Source organism: Mytilus galloprovincialis, chromosome 5 (assembly GCF_965363235.1).
Source record: "Mytilus galloprovincialis chromosome 5, xbMytGall1.hap1.1, whole genome shotgun sequence".
Classification (NCBI taxonomy): domain Eukaryota; kingdom Metazoa; phylum Mollusca; class Bivalvia; order Mytilida; family Mytilidae; genus Mytilus; species Mytilus galloprovincialis.
The window spans coordinates 30,800,574-30,823,849 of record NC_134842.1 but is presented as its reverse complement, the minus strand read 5'-3'; the positions used below and the strand labels follow the sequence as shown (position 1 = coordinate 30,823,849).

At 31.1% G+C, this 23,276-nt stretch overlaps 1 protein-coding gene across 1 annotated transcript in view; it reads left to right on the top strand.

Annotated features, from left to right (window-relative positions):
• LOC143075585 (nephrin-like) overlaps positions 1-11,429 on the top strand; it is a 33,886-nt gene extending 22,457 nt beyond the window's left edge. The window contains exons 13-22 of the mRNA XM_076251048.1: positions 1,821-1,885; positions 2,201-2,228; positions 3,294-3,322; positions 3,800-3,827; positions 4,474-4,523; positions 5,282-5,309; positions 6,200-6,258; positions 7,645-7,672; positions 9,290-9,351; positions 10,141-11,429. Coding sequence (XP_076107163.1) covers positions 1,821-1,885; positions 2,201-2,228; positions 3,294-3,322; positions 3,800-3,827; positions 4,474-4,523; positions 5,282-5,309; positions 6,200-6,258; positions 7,645-7,672; positions 9,290-9,351; positions 10,141-10,196 — 433 coding nt within the window. The 3' untranslated portion in view covers positions 10,197-11,429. The remainder of the gene's footprint in view (positions 1-1,820; positions 1,886-2,200; positions 2,229-3,293; positions 3,323-3,799; positions 3,828-4,473; positions 4,524-5,281; positions 5,310-6,199; positions 6,259-7,644; positions 7,673-9,289; positions 9,352-10,140) is intronic.
• The last annotated feature ends 11,847 nt before the right edge of the window (positions 11,430-23,276 follow it).

The window sequence follows — 23,276 nt, the reverse complement described above, 5'->3', positions numbered from 1 at the left end:
GAACTCATCAGAAGGATGCAAATAGGAATTCAACTAACAAAAACACAGAGTGGACGTGGCCGGGTACATGTAAATGCCTTCTATTACCTTTTTTTGTTTAGCTTTCATCAAAGATTATATCTATTTGAAATGACATTAAACATGTTGAAATACTATCTTGAACATGTTGAAGTGTATAATTATGTTCCTATGATATGTGCCTATATATCAATTCCCGTAAATGGAGGATTTGCCTCTTCATACAATCGAAAATAGGCCTTTATAAATTGAGTGAACTTGATATGGAACGCTGTAATTCAAAAACTTGAATGCAAATGTTGTGTTACACTTGAATATATGATAATTGTTAAGGTTGTGACCAAAAGGAACATATACATAAAAGCCAATTCAATATAAAGTGTACTTTACTTGAAGGAATTTTAATATAATCAACACAAAATTAAGAACAGGAATATTACATATCATTTCACAACAGAGACACTGACTCAGAGACTTTCAAACCAACGGTGGTTGTATCTACACATCGCTACAACACTATATTACTTTATGAATTTGGTACATCAGAAGCGCTGTTCTCGATCAGGAAGGCTCAAATACAAAACAAAAATAAAATAAGAAATAAAATAAAAAAAAAAAAACACAGGAGAGTTATACACAGTTAAGATACTTGAGCTGCGTCGGATAGAAATCGACCTTAGGCAAATGAATATGAATACATCTGTTTACATTATTTCGGGTTCAAAAAATCTCTAAAGAAAAGTCTGTAGCTGTTTGAAAATTGTGTTATTATTATCTATTTGTGTATTCTTGACTTTGCTTTTTGCTAATGTGCTTTGTCTAAATGACATTTTGTGCTTCTTTGTTACATATGTGTTTGTTTTGATAGTGATTAAGATTATAACACAGTGTTCCCTGTTGTACCCCTATTTTTGACATTTCTACCTTATATGTCTGTTTGTTTTGTTCACACATCGTTGTCAATATTAAGGAAATTGATGCGACTGTCATACAACTGAGAGCTAGGTTAATCTAGCATTAAAACAAGGTTTAATCCACCATTTTCTACTTAAGAAAATGCCCATACCAAGTCAGGAATATGACAGTTTTTATCCATTCGTTTGATGTGTTTGAGCTTTTGATTTTGCCATTTGATTGAGGACTTTTGTTTTTGTATTTTCCTCGGAGTTCAGTATTTTTGTGATTTTACTTCGTATTTGAATGTTTCAAGGTCAATCAAAGTCTCATACATGCGAATGTATATATATATACGTGCACTTGCACAAGGTCGATTTCTATCCGACTCAGCCCACTTGTCTACCTAAAGTATCAAAAAAGAATCTTAAAATGAAAAAAAAATCAACGAGGTCAATGTTTGCGTGAGAGACCATTGCCTTGTCATCTTTGTTAACTAATGGTTTGTAGATTTATAAAGTGAGAATATAACAAATGAAAACAACACATTATAAGTTGAATTTGTGCAAAGCGATTTTCTGGATTTTGTTCCATCAGAAACAAGCAAAGCCGAATATTTGAAAGACACGGATGTATAGAAAAGGTGTATTGATGTTTAAATTACTGATGTTTTTGTGTTCAACGATTACAATATTAATTTATCAGTAAATAATTTCAATTGTACATGTCTTTATATGAAAAAAATAAATAAATGAAAATCTAATTTTAAGGGACAACTGCATCCAGGTGTTTTATGACTTTTTTGTAATTCAAAACATTGGTTTTATTTCTATCGTAGCATACCGTAGAAGTTTTCTAAATTTAAATGATTGCATGATGCGTAAAGTACCTCGTTTTGTTCTTTACAGGAACACTAGCAATGACAATACCTTTAATCAGCATAATAATGGTTCTTTTGAGTTAAATTTACAAAGTAAGTTAGATTTGATTTCAATTTCTATTAAATATTAACCGTTTGCTCTCGATTCTACGAAACAAGGTTTTGCATTTATATATAGTTGCTGCAATTGACAAACAGTGATTAGTCATACTATTGTTAGAACCTTAAAGAACACACGCATTGCTTTATACTATGAAAGTCAATATCAAGAAAATTTTGAAGGCTCTTGTGTGAAGAAATTTATGTGAATCAGTCCGTACCAATGTACCTCAAATGTAAACGGCATTTAAATATCAATATATATTAGCAAAAACATCGACATAATCAATAAATTTATTATATTAACAGATGAGGTTGAGGAGACAATTACTGGAAGGTAAATGATTTTTTTTTATAACAATTAAAAAGTTGTTCAAATATTCGAAATGACTATTTATGCAGTAAATATCAAGTTTTCTCGCCTATGCACGAAGAGACTAACATTTGCCTGTAGTGTTCCTTTTTGATAGACGTCACTAGTACATAGTTAGTATCATATGAACTTCATGACCTCAATAATGTTAAAATGGAGATAAAACCAATGTTAAAATTTCTTTCACTTGTTTTCTTAAATTCGTGCACTTGACGTTTTATGGTGAATCCATTTCTGTTGATATTTGTTTGGGTGCATTAATTAGTGTTATAAAAAATACCTTCTGGATAGATTTTGCATCAAATTGTTGATATGAATCAAAATAAATGTCTGATTTATGAATATTGAAAAGCGAAAATGGAAATGAATTTACTTGTGTATGATCGTAAAGATGCATTTACAAAACGATAAACTATAATTCGTTTCTATAGCATTTTATACATGTTATAGGATATTAGTTTCAATATCTTCAAGAACTTTGAATAGGCACAAATTACATGTACCAACAAACTATTGTGCAAAGAAAGTTTTCTTATCTAACTTCGCTTAAAAGCCCTATCAGTTGATTGAAATATCACAAATATGCTTGATTAATAACTTGAAATATGATATCCATATTTTTCAAAACCTTTCAAATAGTTATCAAAGGTACCAGGATTATAAGTTAATACGCCAGACGCGCGTTTTGTCTACATAAAACTTTTCAGTGACGCTCAGATCAAAATAGTTATAAAGCCAAACAAGTACAAAGTGGAAGAGCATTGGACAAAATGTTGGGTCCTCCATGCTTTTAACTTTGTACTTAATTTTAAACCTTTCATCTTTTTTTATTATTATTTAAGCATCGCTGGTGTGTCTTTTGTCGACGAAATACAAATTTGCCGTATAAGATTTTAATCCTATTATTTACTTGGACAACAAAACAAATATTTTATTCATTAACTGGTAAATAGTTGTTTCCTCCTGTTTTCTGTTTATATAAGGAAGAAGCTACTTAAAATTGATTGATATACTATTTATATTTTTCAGACATTTACAAATTGATGCTAGCGAAACAGGTAAATTATTTTTATAAAATCAGAATGTTGTTCTAAATATTTGTGATTCATCAGTCAATCTAGTTTTGATGATCAATTTGATGTAGCGCAATTTTGTGTAATGTTTGGTTTCAAATGCTGATTTACTTATTTTTGATTTGGATTTGAAAATTTGATTCGAACATATTAAGAACTAAATAAGAAGCATGGTATCTTTGGTGAGGTTTTACACAATCGAATGTCTGCCCTTGTAATCAAAATGATTTAACCAAAATAATACAAATACGTAATTTGTAAAACATATGACTTTTTTGTGACATATTCAAACGGTGGCATGATAAAACGAAATAGAAACATATCCGAAACATTGATAAATTCAACATCAAATATAAATTGTCATGTATCTATCAATTTTCAGTCAAATACGATTAGTTGCAAAAATAATGTATCATCTTAGTAATACATTTATATTGATTGCATAATTTGATTTTATTTCAGATAAAGTCAACAACGTATTTGGAAACAGGTACAATCTGTAATCATAGTTTAAACTTTCTGGTATACATTCAATATTTTGAAATTATGAGGAAAAAAAAACATCAAAAAAAAAATGTAGATAAAACAAAAATCATGTTTACCTTAGACTGTAAGTAAAAATATGGTTCAGTCAACGAAACCAGCGACAATACAACCACAACATGGTTATAATCAAGATTGTAACATAAGGATTCCTTACAAGTTTGTTATCAAAACAATAACGGTTCAAAATAGCAGTTTTATTTCTATAATATAAGATGACATGATCATGCAACTAAGAAGATTTTATCATCAAAGATTTTTTCTTTTTCAAATAAGAGGAGACACATCCAAACTCATATGTCGAAATAAACCGTCAACACCATGATATAAAGAGAAGAAAAAACAACCAAAGGACACACAACTGTACAAAAAAACAACAACATAGAAAACTAACGTCTGAGCAAAACAGATCCAATCTATAACCGGGGGATGATCCTCGGTGCTCCTGATAATAATAACCTTAACAGAATGACGACCGCAAAATGTATCATATTTATACAAATCACATAAGAAATTAAAATTAAAATATTCTTTAACAATCCAATTCTTTGATTAAGAAAACAGATATTGAAATGTTTTTATTTTCTAATTAGAGCTTATATGGATATGAGTCTCCACCTTGGAAATGGTGTTCCTGAATTAGGTATATACTTGTAGAAGGAAGTTTCTTTAAAAGACGAAATTATAATTTGCAATCACAGCATTTAAATTTGTGCTACCACTTCAATAAAATATATCGAGTTATTTTTGTATTTTCATTTAAGAAACATTTACTTTACAAAACGCTTTCTTCATGTAGTCTAAAATTTTGCATCAATTAATGCATGAAACAATTTATAACAAATCAACTTTAATTCACACAAAACACTGACCTCGGGTATCGCGATAGGTCAGTTCCCAAACATTATATCAAAATGAGAAATTAAGAGATAGACGCAAATATGATTATGTCATGTTTGTTTTTATTTATGTAACATAATGAGAGGACCAGAAGTATAAAAGTTATAGAAAGGAACAAACAATAACCACATCGAAGGATAAAGGGATATACAACGACATATAATATACAAAAACTACAAATTAGAGATTTTAAAACTTAAGTGCATCAATTAGTGGATTCTAAGATGATGATTATGATCTATGAGACGAGGATATATTTGTAGTTTTGAACAACAGATATAAGAAAATGTGGTATTAATGCCAATGAGACAACTCTCCATCAAAGTCACAATTTATGAAGGTAAACCATTATAGGGAGAAGTACGGTCTTCAACACAGAGCCATGACTGAAACCGAACAGCAAGCTATAAAGGTAAAACGGTAATGCCATTTTGATAAAAAAATAAATAATTTTAATTGCGTAGATTAGTTATTTTATTTTCGAAATGTTCATGATTGTAGAAAATGAAAACAGACCTGAAATAAGCAGGTAAATTTATTTGTCACTTATACTTACTGCGAATTATTAATTTAAACTGCTTGTTAATTAATTAAGGTTATGAAAAATATATTCTACAACACCATGCTAAAGTTGCCATTTTGCACAAACGCATGAAATCTTTAGAAGAATGGTATTCCTATAGTGTATTTGTAAATTATCTAGCACTTATAGAAATGCTGACTTAAGATTGAAAAATGCATTATGTTTTCGGCACTAGCCTAGTTCTTATTAATTGAAATCCTTACAAGTAATTCAACATTATACATAGAATTGCAGACATTCTAGACTACCTCCTTTCACTATCTATGCTGTCAATATACAAACATATACTTGTCTTTCTGCTATATCAGTTATATATAAATTCTTCATTTGAAAATAAAGGCAGAAAACCTCTCTCTTCTCGTCACCAAATATAAGCAGATATATTAGGTAAATCGATAATTTCATCAAGAAATTCGTACATCGTAGTACTTTCGTTCAGACTGTTATTTCCGATTGTATGTATGGCTTTCTTAATTAGTAGCATTAGTATAAAATTGTAGTTAATAACAAAAAATAATGAAAAAAGGGAAAGTCCATAAACACGCATAAAATCAAAGCCAGCATTCAACTGAAAAAGTATACAATCCCAACTGTACATTGCTGTTCATTTATTAAAATTGAACACAAACAAGCAAATAATTATGAGAATTCATTTAGTCATTTAGACTTTTCACGAAATATCATACTGCAAATATAATCACCAGTTTAACGTTCAGATTTGCTAATTTGAAAAGAAGGGCTGTAAAAATTGAAACAAACGAGGTTAGTTAAACAACTGTTGAATATTTTGTTATGAGAACAAGTGAATTTGAACCAAAATATTACTGATGTTTCAGGGTTAGAGATAACGATGCAAGAGGACAAAAATATGAAGAAATGACTCTACAACAAACAGGTATACATACTAGGTTTATTTATCATATCAATCATTTGAATAAATTTACGGTCACAATCCGAGATTGATGGACCGATTAGTTTCCCAACACACTGGTGTATGGATTTGTATGAATTGTGGTACAGATATAGCAAGTTTCATGTCGACTCAGAAATAATGTATGTGTTTGGTTCATGCGATTGATAAATATATTCTTGAATGCTTCTTGTCTGTTTGTTTTGTTCACACATTGTTGTCAATTTAATAAAAGTGTATGTGACTGTCATATAACTGAGAGGAAATATCTGTACCAAAACAGGAACATTATTTTCCAAATGCATTCGTTTGATTTCTTTGAGCTTTTGATTTTGCCATTTGATAAAGGACTTCCCGTTTGAATTTCCTTGGAGTTTGGTATTTTTATTATTTACTTTTTTTCGTAAAATAGGCAGGGCCTTATAGTAGAATGTTTATCCGGATCTGAATTACCGTATATTCTAAGTAGATGAAATGGTGGTGCTAAAAGTTAGAAATATAGTTGTACCAAGTCAGGAAATGACAGTTGTTACCCATTCGTTTGCTTGGTTTGAGCTTTTTATTTTGCCATTTACATTTTACATGATATATTTCTCAATTGATACGATAGGGTTGTATTTCCTATCACGCTTTCCTTGTTCGAGTGTTGCTGCTCACAAGGAAGTTATTAAACCAAGAGTTCCAAGTGAGGAAGTAAGATTCATTTCTTCATGAATTTTACGGACGTCATCACGAGTTGTTTGACCGTTATAGGATACCCGTTTCACTGATGGTAACGGATATGTTCTCAAAGTAGTAACTTAAATTCCGTTCCCTTTACCCGAATGTGACATATCGAATTAGACTTCGTTATAGGTTAGTAATAAGCTAAGCAACTAACCGAGTGTGGAGCAGGCTCGGGTTACACTTCCAGAGCACATGAGATCACCCCCAGTATGTGTTGGGTTCGTGTTGCTAAGTCTTTATTTTGCTATGTTGTGTTATCTGGACTATTGTTTGTCGATTGGTCTGTTTTCGTTTTTAGCCATGGTGTTGTCTGTTTATTTTCTACTAATGAGTTTTAATGTGCCTCTGGTCTTACTCTCCTCTATTAGGGAATTTCCGCTCAGAGTTCGGTATTTTTGTTATTTTGCAATATGCATGTAGTGTAATTGCAAGGTTTTCGTTCTCATACATCGATATTTGTTACATTTTGTAATTTTAAACAACATAGAAATTCATACTAACGAATGCTGGAATTTTACTTTATACTAAGAAGATTCTAGATCTAATTTGTATTGTAACATATTCTGACTTTTTTAATCATGGAGATAAAAATGTAAGTAAAAAATTGTATATTTAACTGACTAAGATTTTTTGCTTTTATTTCAGAAAATGTCGTTGGCGACCAAACAGACAGGTAATTGAATTATCAAATTATATAAATATCACTAATTTCTTTTGATCTTTCTCTACAAAATTTGACTTTATATAGAAGAAGGATTTGTTGTCGATGTTGAGTAGATAAATAACAGAACAATACAAACTCTTCATTGCCTTTAGATAATTGAAGGTACGAATCGAATCTTAGAATAAACTGGTATATACGAATTGATAGAAAAAGAAAAAAGAAAAAAGAAAAAGGATATGGACAGTAGCATTTGAACAAATTTTTATGAAAAAAAGTATTCCTGATCCTTACAATAATCCCTCTGCAAAAAAAATTTAATAAAAAATCAAACAAACTGGAAAAACCAAAAAAAGGTAATACGCAGATGGGATAGACTTCACAATGCAAAGGTCGATATTTTGGTTTGGTTTTAATATTTGAAGCCTGAAGGACAAATCAAACCTCATGCCATTTGTTATGTCTGATTGATATCGATTAAACGAGGTAAACAAAGAACTAAAGATTTACATTTGTAAGTTATATTAAACTTATCTTATTAAAAGGGGGAAACACAAATGTACATTCAAACTCATTAGTCAACAAGAAAAATGAAAATGTCATATCAAAAACAATTAGATAAAAAGAACAACATCATGAATATACAAAAAAAAACCAAATAGAAAGTAAAGAGCACACGAACCCCATCAAAAACTATGGCTGATCTCAGATGCATTGGAAGGTTAATCAAATCCTGCTCATCCGGTGCTCTTTGTCGTATGGGTCATGTTAGCACAAAACTGGTGATAAGTCTAACTCGGTAAAAAGTATACAAAAATACTGAACTTTGAGGAAAATCTAATCGGAAAGTCCATAATCACATGGCAAAATCAAATGACAAAACACATAAAAAACGAATGGACAAGAACTGTCATATTCTTGACTTGGTACAGGCATTTTCAAATGTAGAAAATGGTGGATAAAAGTTGGTTTTATAGTGCTAAACATCTCCCTTTGATGACAGTCTCATCAAGTCCGTTATATTTACAGTGATGCGTGAACTAAACAGACATAATAAAATTTTAAAAGGAATAATAAGTTTCATTCGAGAAAAAATGGACATGTTTGTGGCAACGACAAAATGAACATATTCGTCGTCCTAAATGAAACAGATTATCTGTAACGGTTAACTAACTAAGACGTCAGCAAAATTTTATAAGGGATGATTAGACCTTAAATACTTGGAACTTTTGATTTAATTTGTACCTAGAAAGCACCACTCTGTAACCAGAAAGTCATGAAAGAAAATTGATGTTGTCATTTCATATCAGCCGGGAGAAAATTCACAATTGGAAATCTTAAATCATCTCATTCGTCGTAAAGTCTTGTTCAAAACCAAAGATTACTGTTAATTTCTATATGTCAGTTAAGATATGAGATAGACTTAACAGTTTCTGTTCTTTCATCTTTTCATGTTTGATATGATATATGCGTTCAACCCAGTGACCAACCAATAATGTGTTAATTCCCTCTGGTGTATTTCAAATCTCCTTAAACGCATATATTACTTCACTTCTTCACATAGAAATGATCGAACCAGCAAGTCTCCTTTATAGAAATATTATGGTTGTTTATCTTCAATATTTTTAGCACCAGACAGATATATGATGTTCCTAGAAGGGCGTACGAAAATACAGATTTGAAAGAAAATGGTATGTTGAAAAATTTGTTATTTGAAGAAGGTAACGAACTCGTCCTTTAAGAACAAAATGAATTGTTGGTAATTGCATTGCAAGACATGTATTAATGTTTCACGCATTACCTTTCAACTTCATTGGAATATATTTCAATGTTTTAAGCGATTCTGAATACGACAAAGACCACATACTCGGAAAATTAAGTGAATTGAATGTCTTATTTGCAAAACAGTATTCAAATACCAATATATACATGTATTACTCTCAAAATGTTGTTGTGGGTTTACTTTTGAATTGCAACACATCGGTGATAATCTATCTAAAGAATGGCTGTAATATTTCTTTATGTTCATGAAGACATAACATAAAAAATGCGATGCTCACTGAATAACTCGCGTAGCAGGTTATATTAAAACTGCACAACATTTTCTATATTATTTCGAATAGCCAGAAAAAAACCTTAATTTTTATTTTGATTAAACAAACAGCAATATGACAAAATTGATTGGAAATAGTTTTAAAGTCTTTTTAAAACTTACAACAATTTCAATAAATATACAATTTATTTAAACAAGTATCAACATATCATGGTTTGTGTCATCGGTTTTCTTTTCAAAAGTGTTTGTTCTTTGGAATTACTAGTACACTGTATCTGGTAGACTTAATACGCACTAATGCTTATTCTTCTTCGTTGTCTAATGAATAGTTACTGTTGTTTGAATTGCCATTATACATGTACACAACACTTTCTTATTTTCATAAAACATTTTTCCGTAATATATTCTTTCTAATATTTATTTTCAGACCTCTCAAATAGCAAGCAAAAATCGGAATATGTAAACGTCAAACCAGCAGAGTAAAATTTGCAACTATCTATATCAATTAACAATGTCTGATACTTTAACTACAAACTAATAAAAATAATCTTGAATAATTTAATTGAAATGAACACTAATAGAATTTATGTAAATTGTTAAAAAAAAAAACAGTTTAAAAAATAATTTGAATTTAAAATTTGAAGTCTACTGAAAGTAGTAACATTGTCTCTTGCAGATTATCATATTATAAAAGCTTCATAATACTATGCAAGTATACACAATATGATATTCACCATTATCGCTTTTTGTGCATTTTTTCTTTGATCTTTTTTTGTGATAATTTTTCTTATCATGCTACTCGCTTGAGATGGACAAGTATCGCTAGAAACTAAGGAGGCACGTGGCTTTGCTAATGAAATTGGCAAGGTCGTCATAGGTAAAATAGCGATAAACAGATTAGAATTGGTCATCTCAACTCGATTGCTTTTCTCGCTTTCGCCGTCCCGGCTTAAGCAAGAAAATTAATCTTGTTGAGATGATCAACGATAATCTATAACTATTGGTGCAATAGGTTTATAATGATGGTAAAATATCTGCGCAATTAGTAACAACCAATATTGAACTGCAATGTACTTTTGCCAACGTTATGAAGTGAATGAACACTGTAATAGTGCATTTTTTCCCTAGTTTATTATTATTATTTATTTGTTTATGCATAACAATAAAAAAATATCTGTTTTATGTCGCCAGTAAATTTGCATTTGCAATAGTTTTGTCTTTGTTCATATTAAGTTTGTGTTTCTTTGTTGCCATAATTGTTTGTGTTTGTCATATATACATAGTGTTGATTGATGTTCCTCTATTTCTTAAATTTTGACATATTATAATTGTTTGTTCTGTTCACAAAACGCTGTCAATATAATAAAAAAAAATGCGACTGCCGTACAAGTGAGAGGTTTAGCTAGCTATAAAACCAGGTTAAATTCATTATTTTCTCCATTACAAAATGCATGTTTAACGACAGTTGCTATCTATTCATGTGATGATTATTAACTTTAGACTTTGCCATTCGCCCAGGAACGTTCTGTTTAGAATTGTCCTGGGAAGTCGGTATTTTTGTGTTTTGTGTTTTATGTGTGTATTATGCCATGTATTTTATTATGATTTATAAAGTAATGATTTTGTAAAGATGAAAACTTTGTTTTAATATAGTGTCTAATTATTATCCATTGTAATATGTCGTGTTTTTACAATAAAACAAAATGTATGCTTTGAGTTTGTAGCATTATTTAAATGACTTTTTTTGAAAAAAATGGTAAAAAAACTGTTCTATTAGTTTCCATAATCTACCCAATTAAACGAGGTAGAATGACATTATCAACAATTCAAACTAATTGCACCGATCGATAGTAAAGATGTGAATTATCTTTCATTAACAAATTTATGGATTGTTTGTGTTATTAAAATTTGCTGTTACAAAATGATAGAAATTATTATAAATTAAGGAATGTATCTCCCTCATGCAAAGCTCTGATTCCTTTCACGGATTTGGCTATACTTTTTGGACCTTTTGGATTATAGCTCTTCATCTTTTATATAAGCTTTGGATTTCAAATATTTTGGCTACGAGCATCACTGAAGAGACATGTATTGTCGAAATGCGCATCTGGTGCAAGAAAATTGGTACCGTTAATTTTATTACTACCACTGGGTCGATGCCTCTGCTGGTGGACTATTAGTCCCCGAGGGTATCACCAGCCCAGTAGCCAGTACTTCGGTACTGGCATGAAAATATGGATTGTTTGTGTTATTAAAATTTGCTGTTACAAAATGATAGAAATTACTATAAATTAAGGAATGTATCTCCCTCATGCAAAGCTCTGATTCCTTTCACGGATTTGGCTATACTTTGTGGACCTTTTGGATTATAGCTCTTCATCTTTTATATAAGCTTTGGATTTCAAATATTTTGGCTACGAGCATCACTGAACAGATATGTATTGTCGAAATGCGCATCTGGTGCAAGAAAATTGGTACCGTTAATTTTATTTGTCTTTCGATTCAATTATATAAAACAAAACAGGCGAACACTGCAATATCATACAAAAATTGTCTGCAAGAACGATGTAAACTACGTAGCAGAAATAAATTATTAGAATATAATTGAGTGCAGGGGAATAATTGTTATGCAGCCGAAGCTGTTTTCTGCATTTCCAATCAACAGGAGCGTTCGAGACCAAATTTTATTGTTCTCTTGCTATTCTGCAGACCATCACCAAAACAACGAAATGTTGGATAAATTCACTAGTGGTAGACAGACAGCTGTTGATTTATCACCGGCTCTAAAGATTTTATTCTACACTTTTAAACGCAATCTACCTTTTTGTCGTCAGAAAGACCAATATGGATCTATGAACAACACTTATTTCAAGACTTTGTAAAAATAAAATCGAAGATATTGAACATGTTGAATTCACTGAAATTAGTTTCGGATAGTACATTTCTTGTTATATCGCCAAAGGGATGCATTAAAGAATATCCTTTTTTAAGACTAGATTTCTACTGACGATGTATATATAGTTGAAGATGTCAGATATGTCGTAAATGTTATACATGTTGCAGGGAAGTAACTTATTGACCAGAGACTGATAAATCTACAGGAGCATTTGATGTAAATATGAAGAATTGTGGAATGATTGCAAATTAGAAAATAACTTTTTGAATGTTTAGGGTCATATCTAGTTCTTATTCTCATACGCAATAAAAGAAAACTGAAAATGGAAACAGGGGTTGTGTCAAAGAAACAAATAATCTGTCCAAAATCAGAAAACAGGCCAAGGTCTCCAATGGGTCTTCTACACAATGAAACTGGACGTCCCAGTTACTGCGAAATACATAAATGATTCAAAATTAAAAAAAAATCCTACAGCACTAAAACCTACTTATCAAGTGTTTTTTTTTGGTACATAATACTGGTATGCGTGTATTGTATTTCGTTCCATTTAGAAGGAGATATGAGTGAAATACTCATAAAAATATTTACATCACAAACTTTACGAAACAACTCATAAACGAGAAAAGCTATGCCAATCGAGACCAATAAATGCTAAGATAAAAAAAAAGATAGCTTTACTATGTATACTCATAAATTGAAAGAGCATAGACAAGTCATTCACACAGTTATCATGACACTCAGAGAAGCAAAGCGCCAAAAAGGTAGCAGCAATTTGAACTAAAAAGTATGGATGATACATTGTTGTTTACGTAACGTCTAGTAATGGTATCTCATGCCACTGAAAGACGATGTAAAATTAATAGAAATCTGCCGAGTGGTCAACCTATATTTAACTCCTCATAAAAAGAAGGGTTTGTTGGGAAGAGTTAACATTCTGCCATCAAACATGTCACATTTTGTCTCCAGAAGAAAATTCCTGAGCTCCGAATTGACGGTCAACATGACCTGATGTGGCTCGTCATTTAAAAATTCTCCACAGTAACAAGCGGACAGAACTACAGCATGAGCTTAATAGGTAGATGCTGATAAAACCTAATTAACCGTAATTCAAACTTCGAATCACATTTTGGGATTGAAGAAGGAAACTTGAAAATTTAGATAGACAAAGGGCCAAAAGTGAACCAAATATCAAATATAACGTTAAATAAGGAGATAAGAATGATTGCAATTGAAAGAACTATCAAACAGTTTTAAAATGAAGCAGGTGTGTAGCAGGTTCTGCTTACACTTCGAGAGCACCTGAAGATCACCCTAAATTTTGGTGGGATTCGTGTTGCTTTGTCTTTAGTTTTCTATGTTGTGTCTTGTTTAGTATTAGATATAAGAAGACATATAGTTATCAGATTTAAACATTTGTTGAATTTCTGTTTTAGATATTTTCTGTTTTACTTTACCACGAGAAAATCCTAAGCAATGCAAAGTTTCAATGACGTCATTTTTTAATGTAAGATACAAAAATGTAAGTATGAACAAATTCGGGAAACATTATGTCAAAACCTTTAACCGGGTTAATAGTTTTTGAAACATTTTACTCTATTGCTTATTTTGTATACTCTATTCTATATCTATTGAAGAAGCTAAACGTTACAAAAAAAAAACTTGTAGATAGTATATTTAAGTAAAATAAAAACGTCATCGAAAAATTCGGGTTCGTCAGGTCTCCTCTTAGGGACCAAAGGCTAACACGTATTTTGAGCATATAAGTCCGGATACTAGATTTTATTTGAGACCGATTGATATGTAGATAAAGATTGAGGCAAAGTGCTACAAAAGTTTAGGGATACGACACACCATTGTATTTACAGCATGAACTATAGTTGAGTAATACACAATCTTTTGTTTTGAAATGATAAAATACATGTACGTAATGACTTTTTGAATAAATGATATTCATTAGCATTGACCATCTCTTAAACAAAGTAAATGATCCTTCAGCCTATCTTTAAATCTATATCTGCATTCCCCTACAAAATAAATACAAAAGTAAGATTTGGCAACTAAATATAGCATTGACCGCTAAAACGCCAATCATGAATAATTATAAAAAGAAGATGTGGAATGATTGCAAATGAGACAACTCTCCACAAGAAACCAAATTACACAATATAAATCAACTATAGGTCACCGTACGGCCTTCAAAAATGAGCGTAGGCCATTCTGTATAGTCGGCCATAAAAGGCCCCGAAATAACAAACGTAAACCAATTCAAACGAGAACACTACTGGCCTAATTTATGTCGTTTTATTAATAATCTGGGTGAAATATTTTTAATATTACACAATCTATAAATATTTAAAGTAATGAAAACTATTATTAGTCTTAATTTGTGAAAAACAAAAACACATATATAGCCATCTGGTTGTCATAATCTTAGTATCATAGTGTTTGCATAGTTAATATGATTGATTCAAATAAGATCATAAGATCGTTGGTTGTTTTTGTACATTATCTGAAATGTAACATTGGTCTAACTCTTTAAAAGAAATAAAACATATACGGACTGGTTGTAAGCATGACCTTGATCAGCTTATTGCTTCGGTAAGCATAAGTACTAGTAAGATCTTGGACTGATTAAAAAAGTCACTATAACTTAGTTTGATAGGATTGAGTGTCTCTTCTTGAAGAAATTGAAAAAGACAAAAACTGACGAAAAGTTTCTGAATTTGACCGTTTTTACCTTCATTCAGGCACATATTGAAATACAGATGACGATATATAGTTTCTGTAAGACAATTGCAACTTTTTGGCTTGATATAGAAGAATATGTTTACTCTTTCCCTTGTTTTTGCTTGCAAATACTCATATTTTCAAGTTTATTACGTCTTTCTCACTTAGTACCAAAGTGCAAATATCGTATCACAACAAATCATAGTACAATCTACATTACGAGATCACTATACGGAGAGCAAAATCTAGATCTAAAAAGTGCATGTTCTAAAATCGATGGTTTATAATTGTATAACACAGCGTTTTGTTCATACAGGTGGTCTTTTCATCAGGTGTGACTGATACTGACTGTATATCATGACTGGCAATCGGAAGTTGTCTCACTTTTTTAATTTGGTCTCGTCATATATATAAATCTGGCAACTAGTGTATATATCGTTGAAAGCAGAAAAGCAGCTTTCATGTATTAATCCAATCATCTAACATCCAACTTCTAAAATACAGAAAAAGAACCACCAGAATCTCTCTCATTTTAAACCTTATGGAACATAAACATAACTTGTTCCAATAGAAAAATGTTTCCAAATTGCTTACCCTTTTCACCATACGGTCGATCAATAAACCCTAATCCAATACAATCAAATTGTTTTGCTACATGGACACCAAATAAGGAACCCGGTTTTAATAGTGGCATTTTGATTTCTCACGAGACATTCTACAAAATATAACGTCCTTAATTATATAGAAATAAGTAGATTTAATTTTAAAGTGGTCTATCATATTTATCAAAGGTACCAAACTTATAATTTAATACGCCAGACCAGCGTGTCGTTTACATAAGACACATCAGTGACGCTCAGATCAAAATAGGTATACAGCTAAAGAAGTTCAAAGTTGAAAGGGGATTGAGATCTCAAAATTCCAAAATTGTATGTCTAATACGGCTAAGGTAATCTATGTCTGGAATAAGAAAATTCTTAGTGTTTCGAAAAATTTATTCTCATTTTTTTTTATATGAACTGAATATACGTATATATTTAAAAATGATAATGTTAAGGGGGGATTTTTTCAAATGCTAAGTTCAGGCAGTAAATTTGGTTCAATAGCTCCTGGCGTTTTTGTTCCATCTCCGTCTGTCTAAATATTTTATCATTTGTGTGATTTAACTGGTTTCCAACGCCAACGAATCTGAATTATGTTAGTTTGAATTTATTTGTTACAAGTTTTTAAGAGTCAGCGCGTACTTTCAGATTGGAAGGGTTGAGTACTCACACGTATTTGGTAAACCCTGTTCCTACCTTGTATGTGCTGGTCCTTCAGTTGGTGCTATCCAGTATGTTTGGTTTTCATTTATGATTTGTAATAAATAAGGTCGTTGGTTTTCTGGTTTGAATTATTTCAAGAGAGAGAGAGGAGAAAGAGACAGAGAGAGAGAGAGAGAGAGAGAGAGAGAGAGAGAGAGAGAGAGAGAGAGAGAGAGAGAGAGAGAGAGAGAGAGAGAGAGAGAGAGTAGTTTTGCATGTACCTGATTTCTCTATTACAAATCCCGCTATAGCTCGTGGATCTCTTTTTCCTTACTAAGGTCGTTGGTTTTCTGGTTTGAATTATTTCAAGAGACAGACAGAAAGAGAGAGAGATAATGTAAAGGCATACAACAAAATTCGGACGCTAAATATATATGGTATTCCAATAATCATTCAATTGAACTGTCATCTGATCAGAATCAAAAAATCGTTTAGGTTCCTGTACCACTATGAAATTTATGAAAAAAATATACTTTCATAGCCTGTCTTTGAGGTCGTAGAGATTATATTGAACTACATTTTAAGAAAAGTATATTGACTGAGGACAAAATACGAGTTCAAATTTGCTTCTCTATGTTGATAAAATCGAATTGACCTCAACCAAAGGCAATTGTTATATTATTAATCAACAGCTATTGCATGAACAATGTACAATTCATGGTTTATAGAATGTATTTTTTAGTAACATGCTGTATGGCCATTGCAGTATGCTGTTTTTACCTTTTAAACTGAACACAACAGTATTGGCGTGCCAACTGAACAAATACAAGTGTACATGTGACCAAAATGTAACGACACACAAAGTGGTTTTCTTTGTTGTATGTTGTGTGCTGTTGTTTTTCTGTTTGTCTTTTTCATTTTTAACAAGAGCATATTAAGTTTATCGTCAATTTTGAGCGTGACTTTAGTATCCTTGGCATTTCATCTCCATTCATTAATTCCTATATTTTGGATTTTCCTATTGTATTTTGGGAGATTTTAGACAAGACATAAAATGTGGAATACTATTATTTGAATGGCATTTCTACTAGTCCTGATCTCATAGGTCATCATTTTGGTTACTAGTTTTTGTATTGTAACAAGATATCTGTGTTTTTCGATGGCAGTTAAAAATTCGCTTTTACATTAGTCAATATCTTGTAAATTTCATTATTCACATCGAATAGCAGTACTAGTACGTTTACCTTCTTAGTTGTCGTTGCTTCGGCTGAAAAAAAATGTCATAGAATGTGAACTTTCGAATTATTTAGAGCCGAAAGCATAATATGCACATATAACACATTTGTATGGTTCTTGACACAAGAACATGTATATTTTATGAAAAAAAGGATGTTATATTGGCAAATGCTTTGAATTAAGGAGATCAGGTCTGATAACAAATAAATGTAAACAATTTGATAGCGAATGCATCTAATAAATTTTATCATTTGTTTTAATGGCTCTTATTCTGACCAGTACTGATATCTAGATGTATATGTACACTATTCTTTTCTACTCTATTCTATTCTATTCTGTTTCATTCTATTTCATTTTATTCTATTATATTCCATTATATTCCATTCTATTCCATTTTCTTCCATTCTGTTCCATTATATTTCATTCTATTCCATTCCATTCTATTCCATTCTATTCCATTCTATTCTATTCTATTCCATTCTATTCCATTCTATTCCATTCTATTTCATTCTATTCCATTCCATTCTATTCTATTCTGTTCTATAAATCTGTTATATTCTATTCTATTTTATTCTAGTATATAGTTCTATTTTATTCTAGTATATATTAGGTTTATTTTATTCTAATGCAATCGTGATGAAACACGCTTTCTCATTGGCTCTTGTCAAGCGTACAACCGTCGGAGCCGATTCACAAAATACCTTGCGTATGAATCGTGTGACATAAATACTTCGCAAAACAATAACAATGACTACGTCAGATGACGATTTTGACATGACAGAACTGGATCTTTTGTGACCGTTGATACCAAATTTTAACTTGAAAACAGATGTATTGGATGGGTTAGAATTAGCTGATCTAACTGTACCCGAAGAAAAAAACAGGGGATGTGTCAGAAGCTGATGAACATGAACCTATGGCAGTGCCGGCAGTGGTGACAGCAGACGACGTAGACACAAGTGGTGTTTTGGGTGATGACCCAACTGATTGAGTTGCTTGTAGGTTTTAAATAAACAATTTCTAAGCAGATTTTAATCTGCACAACTTATACCTTGACCCTTTTATACTTTTATACCATCATTTCTTCCAAGAGCGTGTCAAACATTTTAACAACCTACATGTACATCCCGTAACAATAAACGAGAACTATTCAGGCTTTCTTTGATTTTGCACTTTCCCTTTAAAATGCATAATCAAAATTTATCACTGTTTCAACCTTTCGAATTCTTTTCTCTGTGTTTGGCTTTGGGGAAAAGGGGGGTTCTCTGTCAAATCGAATAAGGTTTGTCTACAGGGGAAAAAAAGGTGGAGGTGCTAAAGGGTTTATTGAGGATATAACCCAAAATTTCTAATTAAGAGATAACTGTATTGTATTTGAAGCTTTGCAGACGTCCATCGATCAGAGGTTCAGGATTTTTTTAAAAGACACTGCTACATATGTGGCACCAGACGTGGTACAATACAAATATGATTATAGATTTGATTCGGTTAAGTTACAATCAAAAAAAGAGGAAAATGAGAGTAAACTGTGTGTGTTCCCTCAGTCGCGTTGCCAATGAAGATCGGTCGAGAACAAATTTTACGAGATTATTTTAGCTTTACAAAAATTACTTTCCTTTCTACATTTGGAAAGTGCTACATATAGAGTAAATATATCTTAGTTGATACGATATTTCTCAGAGTTTGCCTTTACTTGCATGATTTCATTGATAAAGAATTGTTGCAATTAATGAAGCTAATGTACCAAAGGTTCCAAATGATAAGGTTGATATCATCCCTTTAAAGGATTCAGCACACATTGATGGGTCAGTTGAATGTGTCGAAAATAACAACGAATCTTTTCCAATCGACGTAGCTCAAATACCGTACTATTCTCATAAAAAAGAATCAAGTCGACTGAGAGAAAACACACTGTATACTCCTATTAAAATGCAGAGGTGCTGTTCAAAACACAGGATCAAAACATTTGTTTGTCTGTTGATAGATTGATGTTCAAAATATATTCACATCAGACAAATATTTAATAACTGGTCATTTGTAATACGTTGCTATTTAATGGACCGACTTATTCAGTCCTTTGCAATGTACTTACGTTTTTATTATAAAATAATGAATCACTTGTATTACACGTGTGAAACTACTTAAAGGTTTACTTTGTAATGTCCTTCAATCTAGACAATTTATAAGCATAAAAATATCAGCTTATTTCGCAAGCAATTATTCTATCAAAATTTTTATGAATTTTGTTAGTAATGAAAGACGAACAAATGAGTGAAAACTAACACCTTATCTTGCAATTTCCGACAAATCAATATACATATGATTTATTTGAAGAATATTCGTTCTAGAGCATTCAAATTTGATTTCCCCCAGAAAACTTAAATACACAAGTATTAGGAACCGACGCACGTGTAACTTTTGCTCAAACCATGTAAATTGATACACACGAATTATAAGTACTTTCACAGTAATATGTTCGCAGTCATACCTACGTTTTGAAATCCTTATTCAATGATGATAACATTTAAATATTCCAAAAATACGATATAATGTTGAAAAAAAAATTATATCCAACATTTACGAAAAGCGTATTATAGTTAAAACTCACTTTTTTCTATTACTTCGAAAAGGGTAATTGTCACAAAGAAACAAAACACCAGAAGTCTAAGAGGGGCTTCCATTTTGACTAGCATGACTACAAAACCAGTTATGCAATTCTGTAGTCCTTTTCAATATATTCATTTATACATGAAGATTTTGCTTAATCAGAATGGAAATTATTATTTAATAATTCTAATATAATCAAAATGAAAAGAACAGCTGTCAACAGGAAATGATATTGGTGTTAGTAGAATAATAATTTTATGAGTTTCTTTCCATTGTAGATTTTATTTTCATTGAAATAACTGAAGGGTTAAATTTAATATACATGCCTTCCTGTGTACGATTAGGTAAAATATAACATTATGATTGATGTATTATGATAAGAGATTTAAACTGCTTTTCTGAAATAAACCACGTACGCCATCAATTAACATTGCATTTTTTTTTATTGTGTAAAATTATCATTTTAACATTGGATATGTAAGCATCCCCATATACCAGAACCTTAATGATTAGCAATTGGTGACTATTGTTTTAATCAAAATTTGGTAGCAATAGTAATTTTTTTTTTAGTGAAAACTATATTTTAACAATACTTCAGTTCGACAATGAAGGATTAAAATGATGTTTTTACAAAATTTCAGTCCGACAACGTAAGATTAGCCTTTTAGCTGTAGCAAATATTTGCCCTTCTTTGACATATACGTTATACAAAGAATATGTAACGTGAAGTGTTGTAGAATCGTCTCTTGTAAAGGTGTGATGTGTTAGGTTTAATATCTTTTACGACTCCATAGTGTTGATTGTATCTTACGAAAATCTATTTTCCCAAATCTCTAGAACACTTATGTAGAGTTTTCCTGTAATTATGGATATTTAAAACACTTTAAACCAGTTAACTAATGTAACAATTAAGGTATACCAAAAACAAGAAGAAGAGTAAAATGTTTGGTTGGTTGGTCAATAGGTTTGTCGAGTTTTAAAATATAATTTCAGTGTACATGTTCCTCAAAATAATTAGGAATATCAAGTTATTTGTATAAAATTTTCCATTGGATATCATCTGACTAAATGTCAGTCAAATGTTTTATGAATTCTAGATGTGTAAAGATAAGGCCATATTCCTATGCAAAGACTATCGGATATCACTGGGATTTTAATTCATTACATACATAAACAGTAATTTATCGATGTTAAAATCTCATAAACTGATTAAGAAGAATGATCAGGAATCAAATAAAAACTGAAGGAACACGTATTTTTTTTTTAATTTTACGCTTTTTTAAATAAAAAAAATCGAAAAATACAAAATATACTTATCGTTACACATTGCTGTTACAGTTAAAACAAGAGTAACAATCTAAATGTTTTGTTAAAACAATGCTGCAACTATAACCTGAACAAAAACGAGTTATTTTGTAGCTTAAAGATAAAGCATAGTTATCCTTCGATAGAAACTATGAGTTGGTGAAGAATGTTCTCGTTATTCTTTTACGTGGATAATACTTAATCATTCCACGTTGTATCAAAGTAACAGTTCTGAGTTATTTTCGGTGATAAACTCAAGAATATGTAGTTTAAACATAATTTAACAACTGGTTAACATATGTTTTGTATTAATTTTCATCTTCACATTAATGAAGACTTCAACGTTACTATTTAGATCAAATTGAGTTGTAGCGTAGATAATAGATAGTGTATTCAAACTTACAAAATAAATAATTGATAAGCGTAAGCACGTTAAAAAGATACATTTCGCCTTCTGGGCTCAATATATCTCTTTAACAACTTTACTATTTTTCACCTCAAACACAGGACACATGCACACCAAGATATCGGTACATAGGACTTACAATATCTGAAACTCTAGAATACAACGAGTGCGTGAACGAACTCATTACAGCTAGTAGTAGAGCATTTGGTGCCTGATCATCAGAATATTTTCTGGTAGATGGTTTTGATTATGTAACATACACAAAATTATTTGCAAGTACAGTTATTCCAATCATGGACTATTCATCAGGTGTCTGGGGTTACAAGCCTTACGAAAATATTGAAAGACTCCAAAACAGACCAGTAATACATTTCCTTTATATTATGATCTAGACCAAAGATCGAAAAATTAGAAACTGTTAACAACGTTTAAAACAGGAAGGCACCAAAACATTACACAAAAGCACAAGTAATCCGAATAATTAACAATGGAAATACAGTCGTTAGTTTACATTCAGTCCTAACAAAATATTTTAAAACTTCAACATAACATCATATTTCAAAATTTGTTTTTAAATTTTTTTACCAGTCACTTCAATTTTTATTTTTTTTTAACAAATCTGATCATCTTTCCTTTTTCTCTCCAATGTTTTTTTTTAATGTTGTCTATCACATGTCTCCCCATTATATATAGTATTTGCTATGCTTACAAATACATATCGAGTAATATTCAAAATACAACTTAAGATATATGACTATATGCGTATATATTCATGAAATCCGAGCAGACACGTATACATGGTATAGTCTAGGTGGAAAGTTGAAAGTATAAAAGACATGTGAGAGACATATAACGAATATTTGAACTCATAAGTCGAAAATAAACTGACAACGTCAAGGCAAAACAGAAAAGGACCAACAGACAACAATAAGAATATAAACACAACAAAGCACACTAGAGACTGAGCAACACGATATTTACAAAACCTAGAGAGGTTTTACGTGCTCCTGTTGGGTAGGCAGATCCTATTTCAAATGTAGCACCCATCGTGTTAGATCTTTGAAGTGCTTCAAGAGAAGGGAAGATGAAAGATATCCCAGGATTCAGACAATATATCAATGATGAAATGATGTCAGCTGAAA